General features: G+C 46.7%; 1 protein-coding gene across 1 annotated transcript in view; it reads right to left on the bottom strand.

Moving 5' to 3' along the window:
- The window catches only part of LOC119973413 (hepatocyte growth factor-like), a 59995-nt gene extending 36311 nt beyond the window's left edge, over positions 1–23684 (bottom strand). Inside the window, exons 1-8 of the mRNA XM_038811487.1 lie at positions 23557–23684; positions 18997–19153; positions 12837–12949; positions 11207–11321; positions 7805–7947; positions 7383–7503; positions 5716–5834; positions 4834–4999 (exon numbers count right to left, since the gene is read on the bottom strand). Coding sequence (XP_038667415.1) covers positions 4834–4999; positions 5716–5834; positions 7383–7503; positions 7805–7947; positions 11207–11321; positions 12837–12949; positions 18997–19153; positions 23557–23608 — 986 coding nt within the window. The 5' untranslated portion in view covers positions 23609–23684. The remainder of the gene's footprint in view (positions 1–4833; positions 5000–5715; positions 5835–7382; positions 7504–7804; positions 7948–11206; positions 11322–12836; positions 12950–18996; positions 19154–23556) is intronic.
- Positions 23685–26940: the final 3256 nt, after the last annotated feature.

Raw genomic sequence — 26940 nt, 5'->3', positions numbered from 1 at the left:
CCAAGCTGGGAGCGAAACCCCCGTGGTAGTGCCCCTAGAAAAAACATAGCCGCTCATGAGGGGTCTGGTTGGTGGCGGTGCATAGGAGGGACCTAATAGCAAGGAGCGCGTCGGGGAGGACCTCCTGCCAATGGGAGGTCGGGAGATTCCTGGACCGGAGGGTCAGTAGGACGGTCTTCCAGACCGTCGCATTCTCACTCTCCACCTGCCCGTTCCCACTAGGGTTGTAGCTGATAGTCCTGCTCGAGACGATGCCCTTGCCGAGCAGGTACTGACGCAGCTCGTCGCTTATAAAGGACGAACCCCTGTCACTGTGTACGTAGCTGGGGAAACCGAACAGGGTGAAGATACTGTGCAGGGCTCAGATTACTGTGTGGGAGGTCATATCGGGGCACGGGATGGCAAACGGTAAGCGGGAGAACTCATCAATGACGTTCAGAAAGTACACATTTTGATTGGTCGAGGGGAGTGGCCCTTTGAAATCGATGCTCAGGCATTCAAAGGGCCGGGATACCTTTACCAGGTGGGCCTTGTCTGGTCTATAGAAGTGCGGTTTGCACTCCGCACAGATCGGGCAATCCATGGTGATGGCTTTTACCTCCTCGGTGGAGAAAGGCAGATTTCAGGCTTTGACGTAGTGGGCGAGCCGGGTGACCCCCGGGTGGCAGAGGTCATTGTGGATAGCTTTCAGGCGGTCATCTTGCACGCTGGCGCACGTGCCGCGGGACAGGGCATCTGGGGGCTCGTTGAGCTTCCCTGGTCGATACATAATATCATAATTGTAGGTGGAGAGTTCGATCCTCCACCGCAGTATTTTATCATTTTTAATTTTGCCCCTTTGTGAGTTGTCAAACATGAAGGCAATCGATCTTTGGTCGGTCATGAGGGTGAACCTCCTACCTGCGCGGTAGTGCCTCCAGTGTCGTATAGCTTCCACGATGGCTTGTGCTTCCTTTTCGACCGAGGAGTGTCGAAGTTCCGAAGCGGAGAGGGTTCGGGACAAAAAGGCGACTGGTCTCCCTGCCTGATTTAGGGTGGCTGCGAGAGTGACCTCCGAGGCGTCACTCTCTACCTGGAAGGGGACGGATTCATCCACCGCCCGCATGGCCGCTTTGGTGATGTCCTCCTTGATGCAGTTGAAGGCCTGGTGAGCCTCAGCTGACAGAGGAAAGAGTGTGGCCTTAAATAGTGGGCGGGTTTTGTCCGCATACTAAGGGACCCACTGGGCATAATACAAGAAGAATCCCAGGCACCTTCCGAGGGCCCTGGGACAATGAGGGAGAGGGAGTTGTAAGAGTTGCATACGGTCCAGGTCGGGGCCCAGGACTCCGGTTTTCACGACATAGCCGAGGTTGGCTAACCTGGTCGTGCGGAAAACGCATTTTTCCGTGTTATCCGTGAGGTTAAGTTTCTGGGCAGTTTGGAGAAATCGATGGAGGTTAGCGTTGTGGTCCTGCTGATCATGGCCGCAGATGGTGACGTTATCCAAGTACGGAAACGTGGTCCGCAGCCTGTACTGGTCCACCATTCTGTCCATTGCTCGTTGGAACACCGAGACCCCATTCGTGACGCCAAAGGGAACCCAGAGGAAATGGAAGAGGCGGCCATCTGCCTCGAATGCCGTGTAGTGGCGGTCCTCCGGGTGGATTGGGAGCTGGTGGTATGCAGACTTCAGATCCACCGTGGAGAAGATGCGGTACCGGGCAATCTGATTCACCATGTCTGCAATCCTGGGGAGGGGGTACGCATCGCGGAGCGTGAACTGGTTAATGGTTTGGCTATAGTCCACTACCATTCAGAATTTTCCCCCGGTCTTGACAAACACCACCTGAGCTCTCCAGGGGCTGTTATTGGTGTCTATGACCCCCTCATGTAGGAGCCTCTGGACCTCGGTTATAGAACATAGAACAGTACAGCACAGAACAGGCCCTTCGGCCCTCAATGTTGCGCCGAGCCATGATCACCCTACTCAAACCCACGTATCCACCCTATACCCGTAACCCAACAACTCCCCCCCTTAACCTTACTTTTATTAGGACACTACGGGCAATTTAGCATGGCCAATTCACCTAACCCGCACATCTTTGGATTGTGGGAGGAAACCGGAGCACCCGGAGGAAACCCACGCACACAGGGGGAGGACGTGCAGACTCCACACAGACAGTGACCCAGCCGGGAATCGAACCTGGGACCCTGGAGCTGTGAAGCATTTATGCTAACCACCATGCTACCCTACTGCCCCACAGGGGTTCTGATAAACACCCTGTCCTGCAGGCTATACTGCCTGCTGCGAGTGGCTATGGGTTTGCAGTCCAGAGTGAGGTTAGCAAAGAGTGGAGGGGGATCAATTTTTAGCGTCGCTAGACTGCACATAGTGAGTGGAGGTAGGGGTCCGCCAAAGCTGAGTGTGAGGCTTTTGAGGTTACACTGGAAGTCGAGTCCCAGTAAGAGTGGGGCGCAGAGTTCGGCGAGTACGTAGAGCGGGTAGTTCGAGTAGCTGGTGCCCTGAATGGTTAGCGTCGCGACGGTGCACCCTTGGATGTGAACAGAATGCGAGCCTGAGGCGAGGGAGATAGTTTGCCGTGCAGGGAAGATAGGGAGCGAACAGCGTCTTACCAGTTCTGGGTGTATGAAGCTCTCGGTGCTCCCGGAGTCGAAGAGGCATGGTGTCCTGTACCCATTGATTTTAACAGTCATCAGAGAGTTCCGGAGGTGTTTCGGACGCGACTGGTCCAACGTGACCGCGCTGAGTTGCGGGTAGTCGGCGCCTCGATCAGCTGTGCTGGAGTGGCCCCGTGATGACTGTCCGCTGAGGTCGTAGTCTTCGAGTTGAGTTTCAGAGGTTGAAGAGGATGGAGCCCAAGATGGCGGCCCCCGTGGATGGCACGTGGCGGGCGGCGAGGAAGATGGCATCCAAGATGGCGGCCCCCATGAGTCGCACGTGGCCGGCCGCGTGGAGGATGGTTGCCAAGATGGCGGACCCCAGGAGTCACACATGTCGGGTGGGGGCGGAGTCGTCATACAGGCTGCAGCAGTACGGGGCCTGCGAGTTTGGGAAGCGAGTGCTCTGGGCTACGGGAGAGTTTGGAGTAGGAGTTTTCTTCGCTAGGCATACCCGGGCATAGTGTCTTTTGCGACCGCAGCTGCTGCAGGTCGCATTGCGGGCTGGGCAGTGCTGCCTTGGGTGCTGGGGCTGCCCACAAAAATGGCACACTGGGGCTGCGTAGTGGGTGGGTGGTCGCGCGGCGCAGGCCTGGGGCAGTCGCTGGTCGGGGGCCCAGGATGGGGTCGCTTTTTAAAAATTATATGACCCTGCAGGAAATGACAAATCCCACCAGCCTGGGTTATTGAGTGGGTTTTCAAAGTGTAAAAACTGGAGAGAAAGGTAACTTTAGACTCTGGCTGCCAGTTTCAAACTGTTTTTCATCACCTGAGCTCAGTTGTCATGTGGGTTTGGTGACAATGGCATACTCAACTGCAGCGTTCCTTCCACTGTGTTGGTTAAACAGTTCTGCCTGGTTATAGCCTTGATTTTTCTTTAAAAGGAAAGTTCAGCCCTTTTCTGATTTTTGCTCACCCTTTTTGTGATCTGGCTAAGCCCTTTGACTTTGTGTTGGATCAGGTTTGGCTTTTCTTCTGCACTGTGGTTGTTCTTCCACCCTTCAGAATTTTTATTTCTTGGTCATTTCCAGCAATGTCTTTGGTTCAGGTGCACTTCAGCCAGGTCACGGCTTCAGTTCTTTCAGTTTATCATGCCTCGAGATTGCTGGTTCTACTTCGTCAACAATAGTCAGCATGAGGGGGCCTTCTTTAAACACAAGTTTAAAAAGGTCCTTTTCATGCTCTCCCATGCCAAGATATTTCCTCTCCAGCCACCTCCCCATGGCCCTCATGACACCCATGCCAAGGTAACAGCCCCCCCCCCCCCCCCCCAACATCTATGTCCCCGTCATGCATTGGGGTGTGTGATGAACCACATTTTGGAAAGGGAGCACTTGGGGCCATTGGGGCTCTTTGAAGGCCTTACTTTGGCAAGGGGGACCATAGAGGGTAGGTGAGAGATATGAGGTGGAATGAATGGGGTATGGGGATTATGTGAGGGGGGGGGGGGGGTGGGGTGAAGTGACAAAGGCTGGAGGGACATTCTTTTTATTCTAACAGGGGTGGGTGAAGCCCCACAGCACTGAGGTGGGCCTTTTGAACAGGACATCTTGGCACCCAGCTACTCCTGACCTCTTTCCCAGGTTGGTTGGTCCAACTGCAGCCCACATCCATCCCCCAGCAATGAAGATCCTTTTCCTTCTGAGCACCTTTTCCTGAGGCAGGTGGGTCAAGGTAGGAATTTTCCCAACTTCCACTACCCACCTCGGTGATGAAAGTTCAGGTCATTGTCTCGAATTGTGAAATGGCATTCATCCACCCAACAATTATCTCAGCATTTGATTTGCATTTGGGTTGCAAGATGACAGAATCTTACTTTAGGAACTTGGTATTAACCCAGTTTTTATCCATTTTTACTGTCAATGGTAAAAGTGAGTGTACCTCGCATCCAATATTGAAAGTAAATTTTTAATAATGTTAGCATTTAAGAGGAAGTTAGAAATTAGCAAATAAAAGAATATGTTGAAATGATGAGATGGAGAAGGTGGAAGAAGATTCACGTAAAACATAAACACCAGTATAGACCAGTTTGAGCCAGGTAGCCTCTTTCCTTTCTCCGCAAAGCTATCGCTCAGACAAATATTACAAGGGTAGAAGAAAAAAGACCACACCACCTGGAAGAAAATAGAAAGTCATAAAAAAAAACCACTGTGCACAAAGTTTATTACTCACTTGCACTTGTAGTTCTCAGGGGTGAAGTTATGATGGTGAGGAAACTGCAGATCCCAGCGTTGGCAAGGAATTCCTGAAGGTGTGGTGTTCATGGTCCCTCTGTAACTCTCCCCAAGATCCTTGAAGCATTCGGTGGTCATCTCAGAATCATGATCACAATTGTGAACTGTAACATTTGATAATGTGTCAAGCAGAGGTCCTCTTTCAGAATTACATTCTCATTGACATGAGTAAGCTAGTACAGTGCTCACAGGTCCAGCAGTTTCTTTGGATAAAGTCACCCCAGGTAAATGCATTAAACGTAAGATCCCACTCTGTATTCATCTTAAACTGGCAACAATGAATTATCACCAAGCTCCCTTACTCCTAAAACGTCTCCCGAAAATTAAGGATGCGACAAATTTCATCAAGTTAACATCATCAAAACAATCGTTTGCATGAATTCAATGTTCGAGGAAACACAAACTGTGAAGGCCAAAGATGTTTTCCGCTTCTTTAAACCTCCTTGTAACGATGAGCTGGATGTCAGAGAGCAGCTCCTGAATCATTCAGATGAGGTCAGATCATTATCTGAGCCAAATCTGAGCAGGGAAGTGGGATCTTGTAAATAACACGTATTAGTCATACTACATATCACTGAAGAGATCATTGCTCTTGTCATCAAATGCAAGCAATCCAACCAACGCATGAGGATTTACAGTGGTCAGTCAGGGTTTTTCCAACTAGAGGTTCTGCTTAAAGGAAAATATGAATCATTGTTCTGGATTCTGGGACTGAAGGAAGTCATTAGTAATGACCAGAGACCTCAGTAGAGCTTGCTGCTGATGTGGAAAGCCCCGATATGTTTTTAAAATTGAAGAACTAAAGTAAATATTTACTCACCGCACTCCTTAATGGCACAGTATTCCCAAACGGTGTGAGGGTCAAGTGTATAACACCAAGGCTTGGTGCGCCCATTAGGATTACGACAATAATTGTCATCAAGTCCCTTATCCGGAAACCTGGAAATTAAATCACATGGATTGCACTAGCTCATTTTGCTCAAGCATTCAATGATATGTTTAGGCCAAAATAATCAGATAATTATTTGGAAAAAATGTCCAAAAGAGTCCATGCTATCCCTGTAACCCACTAACCCCACCCAAACATTTGGACACTAAGGGGCAATTTAGCATGGTCAATTCACCTAACCTGCACATCTTTGGACTGTGGGAGGAAACCAGAGAAAACCCACACAGACACGGGGAAATTACACATCCAGGCTGTCCCTCTGGACACCCTCAGACCTCAGCTGTACCAACAAGGGGTGGGTGTGGCCAATCTCAATCAGGGCCCCTCAGGTGTTGACTACTCAGAAGCTCTGCCCTACTGCAGACGAAGCAGGGAATCAACAGAGCTCATCCCAGCTAGAGGACGCCTGCACCTTGGTCTTTGGAATCCTCCCATTTCACTGCCCCTATCAGGACAGCTGCCTCACTAGTGACCCCCCGATTACCAGCTGTCTCCTCCCTGGTGAGCCTGGCTGCCACCAACTTCCAGGCAGTGTTCAGGAGGGCAGGCTTGAGTCTGTGTCTCACTCTGGTGAAGAGAGTGTCCCTCCACACCTCACTGGCGTGGAGCTGTGGGTCCACCTCGTCCTCCCGACCTCGGTTGGCCAGTTCTTCTCTGGGCCACCTTTGTGGCTGCAGTGAGTGTGTGGTAAGTGGAGCACTTAAAAGCAGCTCCAGCTGCCATGCTCTTTAGAGCGAACTTTGTCCCCAGCGGTTAGAACTCCTACTGGGCCGGGAATTGCTCTGAATTCACGCGGACAGAGTGCTGGTTCATTTGCATGTCCTGACTCACATCGGCGTCAACACAGACTCCCAAATGGAAAATTCTGGCCTGAGAATTTTTTCTGCAGTAAGGAACTAAAGACGCTAGCAAGGCCAGCTCCGCAGAGATTGGGGCATCCTTTTTAAAGGGTGCCCAGATCTGAAAGTAAGGTTGAGGGTCCCCCACACTCCCCACCCACTGACATTGTGACCCCCTCCCCTCACCCCAAGACATGGGCAACGACCCAACCCTCGACCCCAAAAGGGGGCAACCTTCCCCCTCCAATCACTTAAAGTCCATGGGACCCTCCCCGCCACCAGCCAGGCACGAGAGTCACCCAGCCCACACCCATCCATCCTTGCTGGCATTGGGGCACGCTACCTCCTCCAAATGAGCACACCATGCTATGAGAACGCTGAGGGCCTCGCACCTTAAGGATCCTCCCTCAATTCAGGCACCCCCCCCCCCCCATAACTCTCCCACACTTCATAACCTCCCTTCATCCTCCCCCAACCTTCATAACCCCCTTTCATGGGCATGGCCCCCTCAGGCCCCACCCCTTGACAATGCCCCTGGTATCCTGGCAGTGCCAACCTGGCATTCGAGCATTCAAGCTCATGTTAAGCGCTTTTGATAACACCATGTTTAATTTACTGAAGTTATTCAGCACAAGTTTGGATGTTGAAATCTTGCAGGCCCGCCTCAAATTAACCCTACTGCATTTCAGCTGCTCTCACCGTTCAGGATTGAATCTGTGATTATGCGGCATTTGAAGGTCCCAGCGCTGACATTCCTTTCCCGACTCTGTGTGGTCCATGGGTCCTCTGTAAGTTTCCCCATTACATGTCATGCATTCAACTATATTTTAAAGCAGGGGGAAAAAAACTCTTTTGGTCAAACATTTCTTCAAATCAAAAATACTGCACAATTTTCTTTTGAAGTGGGGATGGGAGGACAAATCAAGATAAACAATGAACTGCAAATTGAATATTTCATCCCATCACTGATTTACATTATCTGAACCGAACAGACAACTACAAAATACTTCTCAAACTGTCCACAATCCCGACCCTTCACCTAATGGATCCAATCCTGCAAATTATATTTAATCATTTTGCAAACAGAGATTCTTTGTACACCTAAAAAGGGAACTGGTCACCTTCTGAACACTGTGGAATAGCACAGCTCTCCAGCCGAGTTCTTGGGTTCATTGTAAAGCACCATGGACCTCCCTCCTCACCTCTCGGATTCCGGCAGTAGTTCTCTTGCAAGTTCTTATTAAGATTGCTTGAAGGCAAAAACCTAATCAAGAAGACAAACATTGTTCCAAGTTGAAGACATGTGCAACCTGGATTCAGTCTAAAATTTATAATTTCAAGATGTGTAGTCAGCTGGAATAAGAGTCATCTGGATTTGATCAATCTCCCATACTACGTCCTCTGGGAACTGTGTTTTGGTGTAGTTCAGGCTGATGAAATAAAATGCTATGCTCACCAGAGGAGTTCAAAATTCAAAATTAATTGAGCGGGTTCAATGTAATTCCATGTATAATGTGTTAACAGCACAGATTATGTCCAAGCGCATTACAATCGACATCTTCATTCAAGGTTGTCAAAAGGACGGTTGCAGCAAACCAAAGGGGACCCGGGGCATAGTCAATGGGCGAGATTCTCCCATATGGGGAGAAATCGTAAGGCTGGCGTCAAACCCGGGCGGGTTTGACGCCAGCCCCCCCCTTCCCGACCGGGAACCGATTCTGGTCCCCGGTCGGGGCTAGCAGCCCGACGCCGTAAGCTCCGTCATCACGGGCTTAACGAATTTCGTTAAGCCCGCTTGCCGGAGTTAGCGCCGGCTGATGCGTCATATGACGTCAGCCGCGCATGCGCGGATTGGAAGACTCCAACCCGCGCATGCGCGGATGACGTCATCGCGCATTTGCGCGAAACCCGCGCATGCGCGGGCCGGGTTGCCCCTCAGCCGCCCCGCGAATGGATACTGCGGGGCGGCGGAAGGAGAAATAGTGCGCGGGCATCGGGCCCGCTGCCCGCGATCGGTGCCCACCGATCGCAGGCCCATGGCACCCTTGGCACGGCCGTGGTACAGCCGTGCCAATCGGTGCCATGGTTATAAAATGCGAGTGTTTACGGCCGTTTTTACGAACGGCCAGACCAGGTGTGTTTGCCGTTCGTAAAAACAGCCATAAAGGGCTGGGAACTCGGCCCATCTATCAGCTGTGAATCGCTGCCGGCCGTAAAAAAACGGCGGCAGCGATTCGTGTCGGGAGTTGGCCGTGGGGGGGGGGGGGGGAGAATAGCGGGAGGGCGTCGGAACAGCGTGGCCGTAAAATTTTACGAGCCACGCTATTCTCCGCACCGTCGGGAGTGCGGAGAATCTCGCCCAATGTTTCAGAGGTTGAAGTTAAGATTTATTGGTGGGCATCAACCTGCAGGTGACCCATGTCACCAAATAAAGACTGATTCCAACACTTGATACATAAAATAATACCTTGCAACATGGACATTCCTCAATTTGATAAGAGTGGAAGAAACATTTCTCAAAATGGAACTTTGTGTCGATCAACTTTTTTGAGGGGTTGGAGAACATGAAGGTTTCCGGGGGGGGGGGGGGGATGTGATTCAAACATTTGTATCAAAAATTATGACAAACATATGTATTATTTTTTTTATAAAATACAAAATTGAAGGTACTATTTTGATGCAGCAACCTAGCAACAGAAATTGATTATGAAAGTGAGTGAGAATGGTTTCAAGTGAGGGGTAAGATCCAACTCTTCAGCATCAGATATGTTGCTCGGGTAAAGCAGTTAACTGTGTTGACAATTGGGCAGCACGGTGGTGCAGTGGTTAGCACTGCTGCCTCATAGTGTCGAGGACCCGGGTTCGATCCTGGCCCTAGGTCACTGTCCGTGTGGAATTTGCACATTCTCCACTTGTCTGCATGGGCCTCTGCCCCACAACCCAAAGATGTGCAGGGTAGGTGGATTGACCACGCTACATTGCCCCTTAATTGGAAAATTTAAAAATAAACAAATAAATTCTTTTAAAAAAACGATGTTGACAATATGCTGACTTGCAATTCTGGACGTTAAAGTTGATTCAGTCTGGAAGTTGCAAAGCCTCTTTCTCGGTATAACCTTTTGAAGCAAGTGAGGATTGTTAATAAAGTGTTAGTTATAAATCATGGTGCTTTTAATGGAAAAAATGTGTTACTTACACATCCTGACCATTATTGCTGAAGGATTTTAAGTGTGTTCCTATGAGTAGTGGTCAGGTCCTGTAATTATACCTCATTCAGATGAGTGAGACAAGAGTCAATGTAGGAAAGGTTGATGTTTGCTTGCAAATCATCTACATTTCCTTAGAAAAACCATGGACACAAAGGCAAGTCATCTCAAAGATTCTTAGAAGAATGAACACATTTGTCCACGAGTGATTCAAATATATTTTGCAGATGAGTTATATGCCAGGAGATTGCTTCATTTGTATCTAGGCAAGTATCATTTAGAAAGAATTACTGAAATCTTTAACCAAGGACTTATCGAAAATATACATATTTTTTCTCTCAGGAAGTTTAACCACAACACCTGAAAATTGCAACTTTAGAATTGAATTTTCCAACCTAATGCATAGTTTTGTGACACATCAGCTAAAAGAAACATTAGTTTTGGCACTTTGCACTCTTCCTGCCGAGTCAATTATCCTGTATTTATCTCTGATGAATTCCTGTAATTGTCCAATGGCAAGAGTCCCATTCATTTTATTGAGGTTTAAAAATCTGTAAATATTAAGACAAACGGATGACTTAAATTCCTCAGTTTTGAACACCTTCTATGAAAACGTATCCTCAATTCTAGTGGATTAGCACAACTTGGTTGGCATTGGATTCAGAGGGTAGAGCGACTTTGGGACGGCTAAACAAGCCAACTTTGCAATATGGACTGGAATTCGCTGACCTTTCGCCAGCGGTACGATTCTCTTGTCCCACCAGCAGCACACCCCCGCCAGCAGATTTCCCAGAGGCATGGGGTGGCTTCAATGGGAATTACCACTGACACCGGCAGGAGCAGAGAATAATAATAATAATAATCTTTATTAGTGTCACAAGTATGCTTACATTAACACTGCAATGAAGTTACTGTGAAAACCCCCTAGTTACCACACTACTGCGCCTGTTTGGGTACACAGAGGGAGAATTCAGAATGTCCAAATTACCTAATAGCACGTCTTTCTGGACGTGTGGGAGGAAACCGGAGCACCCGGAGGAAACCCACGCAGACACAGGGAGAACGTGCAGACTCCGCACAGACAGTGACCCAAGCCAGGATTCCAACCTGGGTATCTGGCGCTGTGAAGCAACAGTGCTACCCACTGTGCTACTGTGCCGCCCAATCCCACCGTCAGCGAACGGCGCACCGTCGCCCGCTGCTGAGACCAGAAAATCCCGCCCATGATCTTTACACTGATCAGATTAGTTTGCTAGGAGGGGAGCTTGGAGGAGATTAAATGAATCACACCAAGTGCAAAAATATTTGAAATGTTACCTGTGGTCATGTGGGATTGTGGAGTTCCAGTGTTGACAGATCTGACCAGTTTCTGTCACTGACTTTGTACCCCGGTAGTTTTTACCTTTTCCAATAATACATTCTCTGATGTAGTCTGCAGAAAATGAGATGACTTTGTTCATGTTACATCCTTGTCCACATTATGACACAATATACATTAAAGCAAATAGCTTCCCAATAGAGTTTCTCTTTAGGTTGCAATGGTTCATAGAAAATAAACAGGAATTTCATTGGACAGAATTCCCCATTGGGAATACAGGATGTTAAGACAGTAGGATTTCCAGGTTATCCCTGTGGCACTGGCTGATTTGAAGACCACATGGATTTTTCCTGCTGCCATTTTCAATGACAGTAAATGAAAGAAACATGGTGATGAGTGGGAACTGCAGCCAAGATCTCAATATATTTGTTGACCCAGACAGCCTTTCGTGACAATGAGCATTGAACAGAGATTTAGACACAAAATCTTGCCCTCTGCTGCTAGGACACCAGCCACCATGTAACTTGGACTGGTAATGGTGGAACTGGAATGACCCGAAAGGGAGCATATGGCAACAAGTGTGTAGAAAGATGGTGCTGTGGGGTGAATAGAAAGGCCACCTTCCTCACATACAGCTCATGTATCACCATGTTAGTAGGCATGAAATAGAAGGTCAGGCCGCTGGACAACTTTGGATTCCTATCTCCAACATGAATTGTAGAAGCTCATGGAATCCCGATAGTGCAGAAGGAGGACATTCAGCCCATCGGGTCTGCACCAACCCTCTGAAAGAGCACCGAACGTAGGCCCATTCGCTCGCCCTACCCGCATAACCCCACCTAACCTCTGGTCACTAAGGGGCAATTTAGCATGGTCAATCCACCGAACCTGCCATCTTTGGACTGAGGGAGGAAACGGGAGCACCACACAGACATGGGGAGAATGTGCAGACTCCACACAGACAGTCACCCAAGGCCTGAATTGATCCAGAGTCCCAGGTGATATGAGGCAGTAGTGCTAATCACTGTGCAAGCCATGCTTCTGCTTAGGTTTGGCGTTTCACTGTAAATCATTGCCCCTGTTCCTCTAGCCTTGGAAATGGAGCTAATGAGGTGCTCCTGAACCTTTCAGAATTTTTATCTTCTATTCAGAATTCCACTTTTTAATTGTTCCTTCTGCTTAAATTTTATAACAGCACCCTTCCAAATCTGTACTTGAAATTCTGCAAATGACAGAAGCTGGGAAAATTGGCTGCAAATGCCTCACTTCTAGTGGGTCTATCTGAAACCCATTAGTGACCATTCTGGTCGATAGAATGACAATAGCAGAAATTCCAATCTCAGGTGCCTGCAATTTTGTTCCTGAAAAATAGCAGACTTCAATTCACTTTGAGCCATTTCACTACAAAAAGGTTACTTGAAAATGATTTCCAAGTAGAGGACACAATAAACAAACAATCGAGTTATAGGGGGTTGTGTTTCCAGTTCTGTAAATTGCTGGGACAATCCAGAGAATCCTGGTAATTTATAGATCCACACTTTGTGGACACTTTGTGCCCCGGAGGTGGAAATTCCAGTTGCGCCAGCAATGCCATTTGTTATTCAAGTGTATTCAATTTTCATATTTTACCTTTTCTCTCGTAAAGATCAACACTTCTGTCTGGCCTCCCTTTCACCCCTTTGGTTTTGCTGTTAAATGACAGCCAAGAGCATCGTTTCTCACTTTTAGCAAAATAAAAGGCTCTGGAAAGAAAAAGCATTAAGTTAGGCTGGACTCTTCGGTCAGACCGGAACTAGACAATTAATTTAATTTGTAGATTTGGGCAACATTGGCAATAAGTTAATCAATTCTTGCTCCTACATTTCATTGGTGAATTAAATACTGGATCTCTCCTGAACACATTCAGCAAAAAAAAATTAATAAACACGTAGTAAGAAAGATTTTAGGCCAACGCTCGTCTTCTTTAACACAGTTTACCTGAGATTGGCGTAACCTGCACAAATAATCACAGGATTTTAAGCCCAATTTATGTTCACCAATTTGAGCTGCTGCGGGCGTGATTTACTGGCCTCGCCAGACTTGGTGACACAACGAGGTTGTTTAATCTCACGAGGTCAAGATTAACCAGCTCACTTAAATATATGATTCTCACGCTGCCTGGGAAATAGTGACCTCCCCAGCAAGGCCTGAACCAGGCATCATTTAGTACTGGTCCGCACAACATGGAGCAGGCGTAACGGCACCTGGGAGGTTTCGTAGGCCATTGCAGATGCCTGGGTGGTTGGGGACAGGGAAGGGTGGCCCCTTGGCTCTCCCTCTAGCACCCAGGCACCGTGGCACTGCCACACTGGTACTGCCAGGGTGCCCATGCAGCACTGCCAGAGTGGTAGTGCCAGGGTGCCCAGGTGCTAGGTAGGCACTGCCATGGGTCAAGGCCTGAGTGGTGCCATGCCCATGAAAGGGGGCATGAGGGGGGTTATGAACGGTGAGGGGCGTTGCAGCGCGGGTATGAAGGAGCCTCCTAAAAGGTTGAGGTGGGGGTGGGAGTCCTGAAAGGGGGGGGGCCTCCGAGACCTCATAGCAGGGTGCCCTCAATTGGGGAGGTGTAGATTAATGCCCGTCGGCAGGATTCTCCGTCCCGTCGGACCAGTTTTCTGGTGCGGCGCGGGATTCTCCACCCTGGTAGCCGGCCAATAGGGTGTCTCATTGTGGACACCTGCACGCCATTGAGAAATCTGTGGGTGAGAGTGTGCTGCCGGCGAAATGGAGGATCTCACCAACGGTGAATCCAGCCACATGTGCGCGGAGGGTAACATTGCCCATGGGTGGGGGGCGTGGGAGACCCTCAAACTCACTTAAAGATTCGGCCACCCTTTAAAATTGAGGCCCAATCTCGGAGGAGCTGGCAGCGAGTTCAGCTCCCCAGGGATGAAAACATTTCAAAGTGTGGGCTTGACCGGGGAGAACCTCCCCAATGCCCAAAAAATGACTAAGCGCGCGATCTACCGGCCGCATCCTGCCGGAATCAGGACGGGACGCCGGCGGTAGATCCTGGAGAGGCCTCTCCTTGGATACCCAACTGTAATTATGCCTCGCAAAATCTAATGAGAACTCGCAAGACAGTCTCTCACAGTTAAGTGATTAAAAACTCACTTACCTGTGCTGCCGCTGGATCAAACGGCCCTCCGGCATCTATCACCAAGAAGATTCCAGCCGGGTGACATTCAGCACTGGTCCTCACAAACAGAGACCAGGCGGAACAACATTGGGCGGGCAGTCTCCCAGGCGATTGGAGGCCTCCGGATGGTCGGTCATTGGGCAGGGTGGCACCCTAGCAATGCTAGTGCCACTCAGACACCTTGGCAATGCCATCTGGGCCACTCTGGCACTTCCAGTATTCCTGGATGGCACTGTCAGATGGCTGGGGGAACGCCCAGGGTGCCAGATTGGCAGTTTCAAGATGCTAGGTTGGCATTCTGCCCATGCTGGGGATCAGCTCAGGGGTGCCATGCTGGTATGTGGTGGGGTGCGGAGATGCTCGAGGACCCCCAATAGCTGAGTTGGGCTTTGGGTGGGAGGTGGAGAGATTGGGACGCCATTTAAAATTGATGCTCCAATCTCTTCCTCCAATGAAGAGCTCTCTTCAACGGGGTTCCTCAGTGCAGGATGTGCAGCTAAGTGGGGCCTCGGTGGGAAGCTGAAACAAACACCGAGTGTCATTAGATAGCAGGGTCATCTCAGTGCTACAAACGGCAGGAATGACCCCTCGATTCCTTGCCCAGAACTGTCTCATTTTTTTAGTTAGATCGTGCCCCAAGTGTGGTTGAATAGCAGTGTGGAACTCACCCAAACATCCAAAGAGAAACACCCCACCAAACAAATTTTTTTGGTTGAATTCCACCCTGCATCATTTACGTTTACATTCATATTTTTTAATTCGCTGACAAAGCTGGCCTTACCCGCAGGATGAATTAATTACCGCGAGGAGTTTGCATTCAGTGTAGTAATTTGCTGATCTTCAAAGAGGCTTTAAAAATTAAGCTGAGAATTTTTTTTGAGTGCATGTCTTTTGGATATCTCTAAAGGGAGCCAAATGGACTCATGTGCTGTCAAGGCTCCATTGACTCCCAAGTACTCCTGTAGGCACAATCAAAACAATTTTGAATGCACCTTTTTGTACGTTTACTACGAAATTAACGACTGAAACACAAAAGAACATTAAATGGGCCTGTGTATGTCTAAAAACTGGCATTTTCAGTCAATTAAAAATGGGTTACTTACAGGGAGAGGATTGACTATGCTATTAGGGGTGCAATCAAACCAAACAAAAAAGTGTCTGTTCTGGGCGGGAATCGAGAGGTCTGCTATCTAAAGGCACTCTGGGATTTTCTGGCCCTCAGCGGACCTTCTCAATGCAGGGAAGAAATCGGGCCACTATTTTTAAATGCCACTCCGTCTCACAGCTCCCCAGCACGTTCCCCAACAGCCCCCCAACTCACCTGTTGGGGGTCTGCAACCCCCCCCCCCCCCCACCTCAAACGGCCAGGGCACCCCTGGCATGGGCAAAATGCCACCAGGGCACCTTGGTACTGCCAGCCTGGCAGTGCACGTGCCAGGTTCGCAGTGCCACCTGGGCACCCTGGCAGTTTCAGGCTGGCATCCAGTTGGTGCTACCAGGGTGTGCAGGAGACATATTTTAAAGTATTCTAAAAATGAATATTTTAAAACACTGTCTAATTCTGCTGGCAAACTGCAAATTTCGCACTCAGCAATTAGATTGAGAAACCACTTTTTAAAACATGCAATTTGATCTGGAATCGCCAACTGCACCCAAAGCAGAAACGGTGGTAATTAAACAAATGCATATAATTTGCTCTTGTCAATACGTAGAATTCTTGTCTGACATCAAGCCTGTATATGTCAATAATAATTTCCTTATAAACTGTAAGTGCAAAACCTACATACCCCTTACTATGCTGAAATCAAATCTATCTGTAAGCTTTTTCACATCCAAATTCACCCCATTTCAGGATCTGGAAAAATCAGGAGCTCCTGAAAGACCCCCATTCTTCTGCAATCAAAAGCCTTTTAAAGTTAAACTTAGCTTACAAAATGGCATAATGGGTAATGGCAATGTCCAATGCAGTACTAAATAGCACAGACCAGAAATTCACGGGTTTAATTACTAATTTGTGCTGAAGCAGCTGATTTTAGCCATTACAATAACATTTTGCTTCTGATTGCTATCCACTGTGGCGTTCTGGAAAGTGATCAGGCTGTATGAAGAGATGAAGGAGTTTGGAGCTGATGTAATCCCAAAAGGAACTAGTCTGCAATTGTTCACTATCTGTAGTCACATATGAATAAGGACTAACTGGGACAGGTATCAGACGGCTACTCAAACCCATTGAACTACACTCCATCACATCAGTACTTTCAAGAAAGATGAGGAGATATCTCGTGATCAAACAATGGCCAAGCTAGATATAATTGAATTGTTACTTCTTGATTCAGTTTCCCCCTCTTTTCAACCCTAATTATACTGTAGGTCTTTATTCAGGTTGATCATAATTCAAAATTATACTTTAAAAAATATATTTTTTTTCATGGGCTGTGTGCCACCATTTATTGCCTGTCCCAAATAGCCCTCGAGGAAAAGCCACCTTACTGTCGTACGCATGACTAAACTTACTACACCAGGAGGCAATATAATTCCACACGTTAAGGTTTAGAAACCAAAGCAATGTCCTATTAAATGTAATGTTTCCTTAAATTGGAATTTGGTTTCCAAACTATTTTTGCTTCTGATCCATGGAAAAGAAAATTGAACAGGATATAGAAGGAGCTGTCAATTCATTTACCCAATTTCAACAAATATTCTCAACTGTCACCCACTTTTGCAGAGAGACAGTGCATCACTTCCTTGCCACAATTCAAGGTGACATTACACTTCTGCCAAGCCCTTCTGCTCACAATGATTTCCTGATCCACTACATGCTTGCACTGCCCTCCTCCTTATTTGAATATGTTACTCTTCTTACCCTTTTCAAGGCAACATTCCATTAGAGTTGCATTCTCCAACCTCTCCCCCCTATTTAAATTAGAATGATCTTCCTATCCTAATACATCACCCATCTAACCAAAATGCTCTTTCTTCCAAGTCTTCCAGTTCATCCTTAAATTCTTCAATCCTAAAACACTGCACTGAGTAAATTCCTTCATAAGCATTTATCTGACCAATAGTCCCCTCCTCAAAGTGCTGTTCCTGGCTCCTCAAATCTCTCATTCCTCCCCCACAATAATTCTCACAGCTTCACTCTATCTCCTCGCAATAGTTTATCCTCACATCTTTTCCCACCTCTCTGCTCCCTGCAGCACCACTACTAGATTCCTACATCCTGAAACACTAGCTATAGCCGATAACGGATTGAAATCACTGCTCATTGTGATGACTTGCACAGTATGTAGCAGCATCAGTTATTTACGACAGGAATGCCAAGAGCTTAAAATGGCTGAATCTATTTTTGTCTGTGAACCCCCCCCCCCCCCCCCCCCCCCACCCACCCCCCCCCCCCCCCCCCCCCACCCCACCTGCCGAACAAAAGGAGCTGCCTGGCAGAATCGACAAAACCCGCACATTGTTATCTCTGGGGAGCCACTAATGACCATGAGAGCTATACAAAGGCCATCTGCATTTCATAACCTTGTCTGGCCAACAGAAATCTGCTCATCTGCTTTTTATGGACTGAACATGTTTGGACAAATTTCTGCGGTGGTGGGTAGATGCCAGTATTGTAGCTGTACTGGAACAATTTGGTAGCAGTGTGCCTAGTTATGAACCACCGAGATTCAGTAATTTTGCTGTGTGAAAGGCCCACCTGAGTAATCTGGGACAGCTGTACAAACCACAACCAACCCCCATTTCCACCACCGCCCACTGCCCAGGCCAGAAGTGTGGGTGCTGGGTTCAGGGGTGAGATTTCTGGATCCAGGGGCGGGATTTCTGGCTAAGGGCCATGGCCCCATTTTGGATAATTCAGAAACATGCTCCATCTCATAACAAATGCGGGCCAGTTTGATAGGTCGAATGCTTTTTCCCCCAATTCACTTTCCTCCTGCGGATGTAGTAAACTTATTCAAAAAAATAACCCGATCCAAACAGATGATTTGTTGGCACACTTTACAATGTGATAATGATGGATCATCGGGAAGTTATCAATTACTATTAACCAAATTTTCTTTGAATTCGCACATTAGAAAACTGGCACATCCATGTCATTGTCACAAGTTTCATTTTCATCTCTAAAATAAATTACCACTGCAAACCAAGTATATCGAAAAATGTCACACATGCTGCTTAAACATCTTTTGAAAGCCTACCACAGACAGGGGCAGATAATGCAATTGTTGCCACCCAGTGCACGGAAGTGAATCAGATGCCAGTTCTGAATTCAATCCAAACAGAGCTCCAGTGACCAAAAGCCATTTTGGCCTCTCGAAAAGTTCAGAACGTGTAAACTCTTGCTGCTAGATGACTCCCTTCCAATTGTAAATCACCTTTCAGCTTTCCCCAGCATTCAAATCTAGCAAGATTATGTAATTTTTCTGGTGCAGTTGAAAGGAGGGATGGGTAGGAAGAGGTAAAGGTTGATCTGGCAGCAACTATTGGGCAACCAGCAAGCCTACATTGAGATCCAACATCATAGCCCTCAGTCCCATAGTACTCCAACTTGTCAGGAACCAAAATAGGATCATATTATTTGCCCTAGAGTCTTCAATGTTTAGTTACCTGCAAACAAATCCTTTATATTTCATACATCGTTTTGCACATTGTTCAATGGTGTCCATTCGTTTAGACTTTTGTGGCTGAGACCTTTCGACCAATTTATGCCCAGGAGTTTTCAGAAAATCATGAAGGGCATTTTTTCTTGTCGTCATTGAATCAACTGATGAGAAAGGGAAAAGAAATCTATAAATATTGAATTAATTGAAAGTAAGGTTTCCATACTTTATGCCAAATGCATAACTGGATACTCACAGGGTCTCGACAGGACAGGCTTAAGCTCCACTACGCATCAGAAAGCGGAAATAAAATAAACTTCCATTTAAAATATACAACTAACAAGTTTACATTTTTGGGTGCAGGTGTAGAATCTTAATATGCTATCATCCAATCAAACCTGTGCTGGAACCCTCCCCAACACCATTACCATCACCATGAACCATTGAGTCTAATCCCACAGTTCTGTTTATTCCTAATGCCTTGTAATGATCTTTTTCTTCAAGCAGTTATTCTACTAAAAGATTGAATGCCTGGAATCTGCTTTGTGCAGGGCTTGTGGTAAAGAATTCACCCATAGTGTCCAGAATTTGAGTTCCAAAGTACTGCACTCTTATTACTCTCATGGAGCATTGGTATCTACCTTTTTACAACTCTCACAAGGCCATCCATTACATCTCTCCATTCAGGAAGTGTTTCAGCTTCTCAAGAGCACAAGAATTAGGAGCAGGAGTAGGCCATTCAGCCCCTCATGTCTACTCCGCCATTCGTTAAGATCATGACTGATCACATTGTAGCCTCAACTCTGCCCCCTTCCTCAACCCTTCACTCCCTTGTCAATCAGAAATCTCTCTTCAGAATTTAGATCCCTCATCATTGGTAATGATAAATCTGCCCTGCATCTTTTCCATTGTATTTTTACATTCGACCTATGATAGCATGTCTACAACTATGCACATTATGTCAGCTGTAGCCATGATTTTTAGTAATGATTTAAAATTACTTTTTTAGTTTTATATTCCAAGCACTCGGGAGAAAATCAAGAAATAAGTTGTCCTTTTCTTTTATATAGCCATATACAGTTGCAATTTCAGTTTCATTGATATGAACACTAATGCTCCTTATTTGTGGGTATTTCATTCCTTTATTCCACTGTAATGTAATATTTTTGTGTATTGAATTGCATCTGCCATCTAGTTGCCCAACCTGCTTACTATTCATGCCCCCTTGCATTGTGTCATGCCAATTTGTCATATATTCATGATATGGTATCAATAGCCCAAGTTCAATGTTGTTTCCTCAATTCCTAAGTCAAGATAACTTTTATAGTGAATCAATTATCCCAGTAGGGATCGAGGAGGCAGCAGAGTACTGGTATTGTCACTGGACTAGTAACCCAGAGACCAAGGCAATGTGCCAGGGACCTGGGTTCATATCCCACCAGGACAGATAGTGAAATTTGAATCTCATAAAAATCTGGAATTAAAAGTCTAATGATGGCCTTAAAACCATTGCCAATTATCGTAAACCCAACTGGTTCACCAATGTCTTTTAGGAAAGGAAACCTACCATCCTGGAATGGCGTACATGTGACTCCAGGTCCACAGCAATGTAGTTGACTATTAACTGCTCTCTTGAACCACAGAGTTCAAGGAGCAATTAGAGATGGGCAATAAATGCTGGCCCAACCAGCGATGCCCACATCCAATAAATAAAAAAGACTTTTTATCTTGGAAAGTTTCCTTATCCTGCTGTTCTTTGATCCTTCCAAATATTGCTTCAATTCACATGATTACATTTCCCTTGATTCCATCTTTGATGTCCAACTTTAATCACATACATTTTGAAAATTCATATGAACCAATTCTTCATGTCTACCGCACATCTATTATACCTGTTCTATTTCTTCAAATACGTTCTACAAGGTTGATCATGTATAATCTATCTGGGCTGGCATGGTGGCACAGTGGTCATCACTGCTGCCTCACAGAACCTGGGACCCAGGTTCAATTCTGGCTTTGGGTGACTGTGTGGAGTTTGCATGTTCTCCCCATGCCTATGTGGGTTTCCAACGGGTGCTCCAGTTTGCTCCCACAGTCCAACGATGTGCAGGTTAGGTGGGGTTACAGGGATAGGGTTGGGGAGTGGGCCTTGGGAGCTCTTTCAGAGGATTGGTGCAGACACAATGGGCCGAATTGCCTCCTTCTGCACTGGTGTGACCATCTCTGTGTTTTTCCAAGTGTTTACAATATTCCATTCTGTTATTACTTCTCTCTGGTAGCTTGCCAATAAACGAACATCTAACGCAACAGCTTGCAATAGTTTACATATACAATTTAAGGTGACCCCAGATCATCAAGTTGTTTTCCCACCAAATTACTGCAATAGACATTTGTCCTGGATGTGATAGCTAACTTGAAGATGCTGATTATCTTTGAGTAACTACTACATACTCATTAAACATTATCTTCAACAGTAACAGGACTGAATTGTGACAAACATGATTCCCCACGTTGATAGAGACAGCATAACCCATCAGCGAGAGAGTCACACGCAACATCCAGTTTTTTGGAGATTGAGGTGCTGGTGAAAAGGTATATCAGTTTATCGCCCGATGTTAATGATGTGGGCAGAACACACAATTAAATTACTGTATTTTACCTGTGAGGTTAAATTGTAAATCCAGACTTAAATTGGAAAAAATGCAGCACCTTGCAGTCATCATGAAGTTACTTCTGATGATCAAGAAAAACATCAACACCTTTCGTCTGCCAGTCATACTGAATATAAATATATATTTTTTTAAATCTGCACATAATGAAAATGAGAACAGGGACCCCATCAGAAACATTAATGTAAGCTTTTAGACTCCGGTGGAGCTGCTGTCTATTTTTTCCCCCATTTGTTGCAATAGTTCCAATTAGAGGTGTGCTGTCTGTGTTTTCTCACAACTGATCGGCACTCTTCATCCTTCGCTTGTGTTTCAGACTGTCAGGAACCCTGAGGCCAAGAGAGAGCATTCAGCAGGACACGCAGACCAGCCATGGCTTCCAGAAATTGAACCTTAGCTGCAACAACAGACGTGGCTCTAAAGTCTTCTACCTCAGCAAAATAAGCGTGAATTCATCAACACACTCAAACATTCCCTGCAGAAAATTAATGAAAAGAGGTGACTGTCATGGGTCACTGCAGCTTCAAATATCAAACTTAGAATTGGTTCACGGGGCGATTATGAGGAAGTAATGAGTTCAGGAGATGAGCTGGATTTGCTTTCAGGCAGCCAAGTAAACTCAGAAAGAATCACAAAGTTAAAAATGTGAAAAATTGCTTTCTGGAAGGATGTATTAGCATTTTTTTGTTTGGGTTTTATTCAGTTTTAACTGTTTATCGGTCAGTAATCTTGCTCACCGTGGATTAATGGTCACCCTGCAGAATTAAACAATCACCAGAGTATTAGTACAGGTTTTGTTTGGTCTCGGTTTCAACTACACATCATTCCTTCAGTCGATTTACAACCGCTCACTGTAGGACAGATTTGCTGCCAATCAGAGCTGTCTCCCAAGTTAAATTGAATTACTTGTGCTCCATTATGGAAAAACATCTCACCAAGAGGTCAATTTGAATGCCTTGTTTTCCTCACATTTGAAGATAGGATTGGGGTTTGGGGCAGCATATGGTGGGAGGTGACTGGTAAGGATCAACAACATCTAAAGAGCTAAGGAGGAGCTAAGGAGGGGGACGTGGGTCCAAGTAATCCTTATTCAAGCCCCATCACGTGACTGCATTTCTGGCACAGTGGGTATTTTGCTTTTGAACACTAATGTTGACCAGGAGGTCTCAGGCACCCTGTAAGAAAACTCGAACCTTTCAATTGCCCGATAATTATTTCCAGGTTATTCTGCAGTGTCTCCTCAAACACGCCCATGCATTCTGCTTTAAAACAAAAACAGGCACACGGAAAATAAACTGCAAAGAAATGTGGAAACGCTCTTTGCAATTATATTCCCATTACCTTCCCAATTTCTAAATTTTCAGACATGTTCAACAGGACTTCTTTATGACCCAGACATAAAAGTGGTTTAAAAAAAAAACTCAGCCCAAAATCCTACCCCAATAAACCATGATTTATAGTTATGTCACTCTGCAGAGAATGATCAGCATTTCACCCAGTAATTCCCTCAACAAGAGCTGAGCCTCTCGTGTTGTGACTGGAGGGAGAATTAACCCAGGGGCGAAGAGGACCATGTACAACATTATACTGTGGCGCGCAAATTGCAGGGGGTTTAAATAACCTGCAAAGATCGAGTCACTCCAACCAACCTTACGCTGCTAACTGCTTACCGTGCTAACTGCACGGGGAGCCGGCCGCTCTTTAAAAAAAATAAAGTGTTAATTCCTTCAGGAACGCTCAAACTCCTCCCATCCCGGTCCCTCAGAGCGCAGAACAAAATGTTGTTGTGCTGCCTCCGCTGTCAACGTGCACTAAATGTGTCCTCGAACTTTCCAAGTTATCCACAGAATGCTCTTTTCAGCCCGTACCGGGAAACGCAAAATGCCAAAGCATCAAACCTGTGGAGACGAGGGCGGGGAGCAACAGCGCGAGCCTGATTGTCGCCAGCATGTTGGTCAGCGATGGACGTGAGCCGGTGGATGCTGCTCCCGGGGTTTTATGCTCTCCTGCAGTGTTTGAGAAAGCATGACTGGGAAGAGAAAAACAAAACTTCCCGTTTAAAAAAAAACTGCTCTCGTGAGGCCAACCAATCCTTTCACACATTCCCGCCCCCTGAATACACCCCCCACACCCCTTGCCTTAAATCATCCCCCTCACCAATCATGATGCTGCCAACTGGCTTGGAATATTTCAGTCTAACAAAATTAGGAAGTGAAGAGCAGGGTCAGATTACTGCAGTTTCAACCATTCCCTGATAACCTGGAGGAATGGTTTCAATTGACCTCTTGAGGCTGCAAAAACAAAAGGTGCAGTTTGCAATCTGTGGCTCCTATTGATATCTCATCTCACAATTCTTCACCAATAATCCAGGAACAATACCTGTGCTGAATAGCTCTTTGCGTCATCCGCCACTTGAAAAAAAAAATGAAAATCGCTTATTGTCACGAGTAGGCTTCAATGAAGTTACTGTGAAAAGCCCCTAGTCGCCACATTCCGGCGCCTGTCCGGGGAGGCTGGTACGGGAATCGAACCGTGCTGCTGGCCTGCTTGGTCTGCTTTAAAAGCCAGCGATTTAGCCGAGAGAGCTAAACCAGCCCCTTGATGTAAGTATTGAACTAAAGCAGCAACGCCGGCGAATTTACAAAATCCAAAATTGATTTACATTATTCAGACTATTTTAAACACCTAATTGTCCACTAATGGCGTTTGCAATTTCAGTTAATTCCTGTAGCATTCCAATGTCAGACTTGATTCCAGAAACTGATTTAATAATCTTGATACACTGCAGCAGATAAATGCGAAGGAAAATTGGACTCTGACCAAGCACAATGTACATCTGGTGCTGCTCAAATCATTCCAATTGGTGAGACTCAAAGTCACTGTAAAACTTTGTGAGTCCTGTATATAGTACCCTGGCCAGAGACTCAGATTAGCAAGATCCGGGAATTTATTTTTAAACTTGTTACATAAATTCTGATCCAGAACGATAAACCTGCTTTTGACTGTTTTATTACAGCAGTGCAGATGTCCTATGACCCAGCTGTGACCAGTGGAGTGCATTTTCAACTCTTCATGCAGTCAGAGCTGGATTTAGAATTTTTGTAAACCTATAGACCTCATGAACATTCGGGGCCCTCTTCCTATCCCTCAACTAAATAACCATCATCCCAACCCATGAAAATACACACCTGTAGTGAAATCTACAAAATGTTCACTGACCACAATGGTTGGATGCTGTTTTCCTGCTTAACAATGATTTGATGCCCAAATTTTGTTAGAGGCTTCTCCCAGGGTACCCAGATTTTGCTGGGGTCCCTGGTGTGATGAATTTAGGAAATTATTACATGGACACTATTAATATATATATATATATCTGTTGCAGTAATATTGTTAAAGAACCTTGATTTAGCTTTCGATAATCTGTGTCTGCTAAAGCTGCAAATAAGATGTCGTAAAAGGAGAGGTCCTGATTTATTTTAACCATTTGTCACTTTACAAAAAGATGCCAAATGGAACTTTGTTATGGTTGCTGGAGATTGTCTGGAGAGTAGATAATTTGAGACATTGGTCAGGGTTCTCCGACACTGCGCCGTTGGAGAATCCCCGGGGGAGGCGCGAATCCCGCCCCACCGCTGGCTTCCCTCTTCTCCGGCGCCGTTTTTTGGGGGCCGGTGGGATTCCCGCCACGCCGGTCAGGGGGCCGTTGACAGCGGCCCCCGGCAATTCTCCAGGCCCTGATGGGCCGAGTGGCCGTAAAGCTTTTGGCCAGTCCTGCCGGCGTGAATTACTCACGCACGGCAGGTCCTGGCAGGTAAGTGTGCAGGGGCGGTTATGGGAGCGACGCGGAGGGATCCGAACCTGGGGGGGGCCCCACGGTGGCCTGGCCCGTGATCGGGGCCTACAGATCTGCGGGTGGACTAGTTCCATGGGGGGCCTTGTTTCCTCCGCGCTGGACCCCTGTAGGGCTCCGCCATATTGCTCGGGGGTCGGTGCGGAGAAGGGAACCCCCGCGCATGCGCAGAAATATGCCGGCCGGTCTGCACATGTGTGGAAATATGGCAGCCAATCTGCGCATGTGTGAGATCACGCAGGCCGTTCCACGCATGCGCGAACTCGCGCCAGCCCTTCAGCGCCTGCTGGAGAGGCGCCAACCACACCGGCATCAAACTAGTCCCCGAAAAATTGGAGAATTCCTCACTTTCAGGGGCTGTTGTCACCAGAGTAGTTGGCGCCGGTTTTCCCGCCGGCATGGGTACATAGCCCCATTTTTGGAGACTCCCGTCCATTGTGTTTAGACTTAGGTAAGCCGGTCATATGACATCTGAGTGGGATGGAGATGATGCAATTAATGGGAGGAGCCAGACTGCAGCAAACGGTTTTGACTGCAGGATTTTTTAGTTTGACAAAGTCAGCAGGAATTCCAGGTTGTGCTTGGAAGGGTCACTCTTTACTTTTCCAAAAGGAAATATATACAGAAGAGTACAGCAAGTATTCCTGTGTTTGTTAACTTTATTTACAAGTGGTTTTTGACCTGTAATGGGCTTTGCTTAATTGGAGATAGAGAAGGTATAAGCTGCTCTCACTTTCTTTTTTCTCTGCAGAAAGCACTTACACGCTTTCAATGTGGTCAAGAGCTGTCAATCACAGCTAGATGTTTACAGACATTGCAGTTAGTTTCACAGCAGGGTACTTGTAATCCATCCATGTGCAAAGGAAAATTAAATTAAACAATTCAGACAGCTGGCTGTGCGTGAAAGCTGCCAATCACAGCTTAATACAAGCAATTTCTCATTGATGCGAATGAAAAACATAAAACTTTGAGATGTGTTTTTCGCTTTCTGGGAAACTATAGCTGTTTCTTTCTCTGCCTGAGGCAGCAGGTGTAGGGCACAGGTAAGTTTTAAAGAAGTGTTTTACTTCATTGTCTCTGTCTGGAATGTTCTCTGGTAGCAGTCTCTGTTGCAGGGGGTCTTGGCTATGCAGGGTATCTGTTATGGGGTTCTCTGGTGGGGGGTCTGGAGGGGTTTGATGGGTGGGCAGCATTTGCATTATGGGGGTCCCTCAGATGGACTTTGGGTGCACCCACCTTAAAGACTTGCCCCCTTTGCCCATTGCGAGGTTCACCATGCCAGGGCCATGCTGATAGATACCTGCACCAATTCATGCCACGTGAAACCCAGCACAGAGGACCGGAGAATCACAGAGGCATGGTGAACCAGGTACCCAATCGTTCATAGGATACAAATTTGACCTCCCACTGACGCGGGGCACAAACCTCATTA

The sequence above is a fragment of the Scyliorhinus canicula genome, chromosome 11 (assembly GCF_902713615.1).
Source record: "Scyliorhinus canicula chromosome 11, sScyCan1.1, whole genome shotgun sequence".
Lineage (NCBI taxonomy): Eukaryota > Metazoa > Chordata > Chondrichthyes > Carcharhiniformes > Scyliorhinidae > Scyliorhinus > Scyliorhinus canicula.
The sequence above is the reverse complement of the archived record's forward strand: the minus strand, read 5'-3'. Positions and strand labels throughout refer to the sequence as shown.